The sequence below is a fragment of the Chrysochloris asiatica genome, unplaced genomic scaffold (assembly GCF_000296735.1).
Source record: "Chrysochloris asiatica unplaced genomic scaffold, ChrAsi1.0 scaffold00009, whole genome shotgun sequence".
In the NCBI taxonomy this organism is placed as follows: Eukaryota; Metazoa; Chordata; class Mammalia; order Afrosoricida; family Chrysochloridae; genus Chrysochloris; species Chrysochloris asiatica.
Window position 1 is genome coordinate 18,458,351 of NW_006408527.1, and position 6,041 is coordinate 18,464,391.

Consider the following 6,041-nt stretch of genomic DNA (forward strand, 5'->3'; position numbering starts at 1 on the left):
ATTAGGAAGTTTTCCATCCTCCTCTATATTCTGGAATAATTTGAGTAGAATTGGTGACAGCTCTTCCCTGAATGTTTGGTAGAACTCACCAGTGAAGCCGTCTCTGTCTCCCTGTGATTCTTATTTCCATTCCACCACCTTTCCCGAGTCTTCTAACTTTTGTCTTTAGGTAAATGCTGCCCTTCTTATCTTGAATAGTTGACCATCCCATGGTGTGCATACCTCATCTGTATTGTACCCCCTACATACTATCTATTGCTTGGCTGAAAATTAAACCATGAGGGTGAGCTCAGTTCCAAACCTAATGGGTCACTAAGTGCCATCGTTTCATGTTCCTCTAGTCTCTTTGTGACCAGTAAGCTTGGTCTTTTTTATAATTTCAAGTTTTGTTCTAGATTTTCTCCCACTCTATCTAGGACCTTCTAATGTGATCTCTTTCAGAAAAGTTGGTAATGGTAACTGGACATCATCTAGTTCTTCTGGTCTCTGTGTCATGGAGACTGATGTTCATGTATTTCATTTGCCCTTTGGACTAATTGATCCTTTTTAATTTTTTGTCCAGTGACTTTACTTCATCATATCTTTCATTTGATTTAGCTAGTCTACATTTAAGAGCAAGTTTCAGAGTCTCTTCTGACATCCACCCTGATCTTTCTTTTTTGACTTTTTGCTTTCCTCATGTATGATGCTCTTGATGTCATCCCACAAGTCTGGTCTTCGGTCATTAGTGTTCAGTGCATCAAATCTATTTTAGAAGTGGTCTCTAAATTCAAGGGTAATATACTCCAGGTTATATTTTGGCTCTCGTGGACTTGCTTTTTATACTGCATAAGATATCATAGACATTCCTCCTTGCATAAGTGTTTACTCTAGTGTGGGATGAATGCTGAACAGGCAGATGTAAGATGTTTCTGGAGGTCCCAGAAGAAAGAGGCCAGGGCTAGCTGAAGTCAGTCTGGTGGTATCTCCTAGGGTTCCTCCAGATCAATGCTGTGCCTTCATCTTCCATCTCCTTTCATTCCTACCAGGCTGTGGAGAACTTTATCTATTCCTGTGCTGGCTGCTGTGTGGCCACATACGTCTTGGGCATCTGTGACCGACACAATGACAACATCATGTTGAAGACCACTGGCCACATGTTCCACATAGATTTTGGCCGCTTCCTGGGCCATGCCCAGATGTTTGGCAACATCAAGCGGTAAGTGGTCTTTGAAAGCCAGGAGATATGGGTAGAAAGTATAGACCAGGGAAGTTAGCAGAAATGAATCAGAGCTAGAAAATAGCCTGTGATGGGTGGATCTCTGAGCATGGACTTTGGGCTGATGAGCTTTGGGGATGAGGCCAAATTCTTGCAGGGCCATGAAGAAGAAATTGGAAGGACCAACTGTTCTCCCTCCCTTTTGAGGCTTAGCAAAGGGAAATGAACCCAAACTGCAGCAAATAGGAATATGATTAGATATTCAGGTAAAAAATATAAATGACAGAGAACCAGTGAAGGATGTGAAATATCTGTTACTGGTGATCTTTTAAGATTAAGGGAGGAGAAAAAGTTAAGGAAAGCCCTACCCATCCAGACTCATCTTAGGGATGAGGGAAGCCTTGCCCTGATGCAGTCCACAGGGAGCCTTTGTCTTCCATGTTAACCTTCTATCTGTATGTTCCCCTTGGCCCAGGGACCGTGCCCCCTTTGTCTTCACTTCAGACATGGCGTATGTCATCAACGGAGGTGACAAGCCTTCCAGCCGCTTCCATGACTTTGTTGACCTTTGCTGCCAAGCCTACAACCTCATTCGCAAGCACACTCACCTCTTCCTCAACCTTCTAGGCCTGGTGAGGAGCTCCATCCATGAATGAACCCCTTCTTCTAACCATCTGGCATCATCTTTAAGACAGCTGGGTCTTGCATCACAGGATTTCTGGAAGTCCATTTCTCTGGGGCAATGATGTCTTTGCAAGTGTTGAGCTCCCTTCTCCTGCCCTCAACTCCTCTGGCCCTCTCCCAGGGTCAGGGAGTCTAGCTGTAAAAAATCTTGCCTTAAGGTGAGAAAGAAACAAGAATTCCTTGTAGTTACAGATACTGTTCTTCCCTCTCCTTCTAGATGTTGTCCTGTGGAATCCCTGAGCTCTCAGACCTAGAGGACCTCAAGTATGTGTATGATGCCCTGAGACCTCAGGACACAGAGGCCAATGCCACAACCTACTTCACTAGGTAATACTCTGTGCAAAACAGAGCCCTGCCCGCCCTGAGTAATATCAAGGTTGTCTGATTAGTAAGAACAGGACTAGGGGATGGGAGACTCTAAGACGGCAGCATGCATCTATTGCCCCACATTTGCTTCGGGCTTAGGTAAACCACTTTCCTTTTCTCCATCTCAGTTTCCCATGTACATTTTGGAGTTAACTCCTGTATGAGGGAACTTCAGAAAGTTCGTGGAAACATTCCACTATCTCTTAATTTTTCCATGAACTCTTTGAAGGCCCCTCGTTCATAGAGGTATTGCAATCTTACTTTTACTTGCTTTCATGACAGATTCCAGCTGAAAACTGTGTCTGAGGCTCAAAATGTAATATGGATTGTGTAATAGTTTTTAGCTTCCTGGCATCAGGCCCACCTCCCTTGTTCAAACATGGAAGTCCATGGTTCCATTTTTTCATATTTGACAAAGTTTTCAGGAGCTACAACTTTTCATATGAAGACAGGCATGTGTCTGTGTACTAATGCTTATAAATTTGCCCATATAGACGATGTCTCCAATTCATTACATGTTCCTTTGGAACTTGTTGCTGTTTTTAAGTGTCATTAAGTCAGTTCCAACTCATAGCAACCCTATATATGGTTTCCAAGGCTGTAGATCTTTACAGGATTAGAAAGTGTCATCTTTCTCTCTTGGATTCGAACTGCTGACCTTGTGGTTGACAACCCAACACATAACCGATTATGCCACCAGGGCACCTTTTTGGAACATAGTGAACTGAATTTTCTCTATTGGGTCTAACATAGAATGTCTCCTTTTGTTTGTTGCTTGTTCATTTTTTGTTTCATTTGGCATAGTTGAGTATGTTGTTGGTATGTGCCATTGAGTCGATTCTGACTTAGAGGAGTAGAACTCCCTCCCCATTGAGAACCTCTCCTTTTGAATTGAAATCTCTAGGTTGAGTAGTCCTTTTTGAGATTCCATTGTACTACAACCTTAGATTCGGTTTGAGAATAATTTTTAGACATTAACGTAGTAACCCCACAGTGGGTTCCCTAATTCATTCCTTGGCTTGACTGTCTTTGGCTCAGGTGGACCATGAGAAGAGATGAGACTCCAGGAAGTACTCAAGTAAATCACATGGAGATAATTTGATGTCAGTCATGCCTTCTATGAGGATATTTCATAATGAAAAGGATTTGATCTGTGGTAGTTTTGTCAGAGCACTGGGGACCTGGGTCCATGGTTCCATCCTTTTTTCCCATTCTAATGCACCAACAGGTTGATTGAGTCTAGCCTGGGAAGTGTGGCCACAAAGCTCAATTTCTTCATCCATAACCTGGCACAGATGAAGTTCACGGGCTCAGACGACCGCCTGACCCTTTCCTTTGCCTCCCGTACACACACCCTGAAGAGCTCCAGCCGCATCAGTGATGTTTTCCTTTGCCGCTATGAGAAGGTCTTCCATCCCAACAAGGGCTATGTAAGTGTCTTCTCCAGTCCTACTCTCTCTTGGTCCCTACTGATGTCAGCTTACTAAAGTTCATCCCCCATGAAGTGGACACTGGAAATGTCTGAGCATCCTACCTGGGAACACTCTCAGACTGTTTCTGTGTCACTTTCTGCCTAGAACCAGGGGGTTGAAGTAGATGTCGTGATTTCTGTCTGAGTCAAGGGTCCTGTGAAACATGAACAGGAAAACTTTGCTTTCTGATTCCTACCTAGAAACTATCATCTTTATCTTCATTGCAGACATTCTTATACTTTTCCTTCTAGAATGTCTTACCTTACTTGCTTCCTTCATTGGGTGCAGAGGACTGGGTAATTAATATGTGAAATCTGGGCTTTTGCAGATATATGTGGTAAAAGTGAGGAGAGAGAATGTTCATGAGGCCACTTACATCCAGCGGACATTTGAGGAGTTCCAGGAATTACACAACAAACTGCGACTGCTCTTCCCTTCTTACCTACTGCCCAGGTAGCTCCCCTTCACTCTCTGCATAGAGTGAGCAGAGAAGTACTGTCCCATATGATTTCCAAGGCTGTATGGAAGCAGAGTGCCACATCTTTCTTCTGAGAGCAGCTGGTCAAACCACCAACCTTCTGGTTAGTGGCTGACTGCTTAACCACCGTGCCACCATGGCTCCTTATAGGTCTTACTTGTTGTTGTTAAGCGCTGTTGTGTTGGTTCCGACCAATAGCAACCCTGTATAGGGTTTCCAAGGAGTGACTGGTGAGTTTGAACCGCCAACCTTGCAGTTCAAATGGCTTTGCAGTCTGGCACATTAACCCACAGCACAACACCAGGACTCCATAGGTCTTAATACTACTGAAAATAAATTTCGGTCCACTTGCCGAAATTTCATACAAACTGGTTTGAAAGGCAGGGGGATTGACTGAATCTGTGTTTCTTTCAATGCTTTGAAGAATGAAACTATTTTACATGAATTTTTACATTGGTTGGAGACAATCTGAAAAATTTCCAATGCTCTGAAATACTTCTAGGGAGCCATAGGACTCCTTGGAACAGTTTGATGTTCTTGTCTGGTGTGTAAGGTGCTGAGCTTGTGTTTAGTTGTCACAGTCCTGGGGAGCTGGGGGTAGAGGAATGGGGGGTGGGAAGGGGGAGAGGGGAGAATGAGGAGCAGGTTGACAGTCTCTGGAAAGGGAGGCCATTGGGGGATACAGGTCAGGTGACAGGAAATGCAAATGACATTTGAAAAAAAGCCTGTTGCCTGCTAATTTTCTTCCCCTATCTTCCCTTTCTGCATTACCACTGCCTACCTTGACACCCCAGCTTCCCTAGTCGCTTCGTGATTGGCCGCTCCTGGGGAGAGGCTGTGGCTGAGCGGCGGCGGGAGGAGTTAAATGGCTACATCTGGCACTTGATCCACGCAGCCCCTGAGGTGGCAGAGGTAGGTTGGTTCTGTTGTTTCTTTCTGGTTGTTCTGGTCACTGGTGTATGGGATGCAGGAAGCAAAGGGTCTGAGCATGCTGGGAATCAAGGAGCAACAATTAGCTCTTCTGGTTTTGCTGGTGAAATGACCAGTGCTCTGAACTCTGAAGCAAGATGCAGTGGTTCCAGCCTCACAGAGATCATCCACAGGTCTGCCTCAGGTCTCTGGTGCTGCTATAGCAGAACTAGCACAAGTGAGTGGCTTTACTACACAGAACATTAGTCTTTCACAGTTCAGGAGGCTAGAAGTCCAAATCCAGGGCACCAGTCTCAGAGAAGACTTTCTCTCTGTCACCTTTGAAGGAAGGTCTTTGCTCTTTTTGAACTTCTGTTCCTGGTCTGTTTTCATCTAGTGTGACATCTCTCTTCCGCCATCTTTGCTTGCTTTTTAAATCTCTTCTAAATCTCAAAGCCCACCAGCCACTCTTGGGAAACCCTATACAGGGTTGCTCTGAGTTGGAACCGACTCAACTGCACTTAACAACAACAATATCTCAAAGGCGATTGGCTCAAGACACATCCTACACTAATCCTGTTCACAAACATAACTAAGACAGCCCATCCCAAATGGAATTATAACCACAGGCATGTTGTTGTTGGGTGGCCTTGAGGCCTTGGGACTCATAGCAACCCTGTATAGGGTATCCAAGGACCAGCTAGGGGATTTGAACACCGACCTTGTGGTTAGCAGTCCAGTGCTTATCCTTCAGAGCCATACCTAATGACAATTTTATTTTATTATTATTTATTTTTAATGTTTTATTGTGAATTATATGATAGTTTACAAGGGAGAACTTTAGGTTTTACATTCATTCCATCGTATATCATCTCGGTGCCATGGTTCCAATCCCTTCCATACATCAACCAATCAAATGGTGTATCCCAGAAAC

The 6,041-nt window shown here is 44.2% G+C and overlaps 1 protein-coding gene across 2 annotated transcripts in view; it reads left to right on the forward strand.

The window, feature by feature from the left end:
* Nucleotides 1–6,041, forward strand: part of PIK3C2B (phosphatidylinositol-4-phosphate 3-kinase, catalytic subunit type 2 beta) — a 90,666-nt gene that overhangs the window by 59,692 nt on the left and 24,933 nt on the right. For both annotated transcript variants that reach the window (XM_006834099.1, XM_006834100.1), the window contains 6 exons: nt 1,029–1,198; nt 1,674–1,830; nt 2,100–2,209; nt 3,477–3,678; nt 4,049–4,173; nt 4,993–5,110. In XM_006834099.1, the coding sequence (XP_006834162.1) occupies nt 1,029–1,198; nt 1,674–1,830; nt 2,100–2,209; nt 3,477–3,678; nt 4,049–4,173; nt 4,993–5,110 (882 nt within the window). The remainder of the gene's footprint in view (nt 1–1,028; nt 1,199–1,673; nt 1,831–2,099; nt 2,210–3,476; nt 3,679–4,048; nt 4,174–4,992; nt 5,111–6,041) is intronic.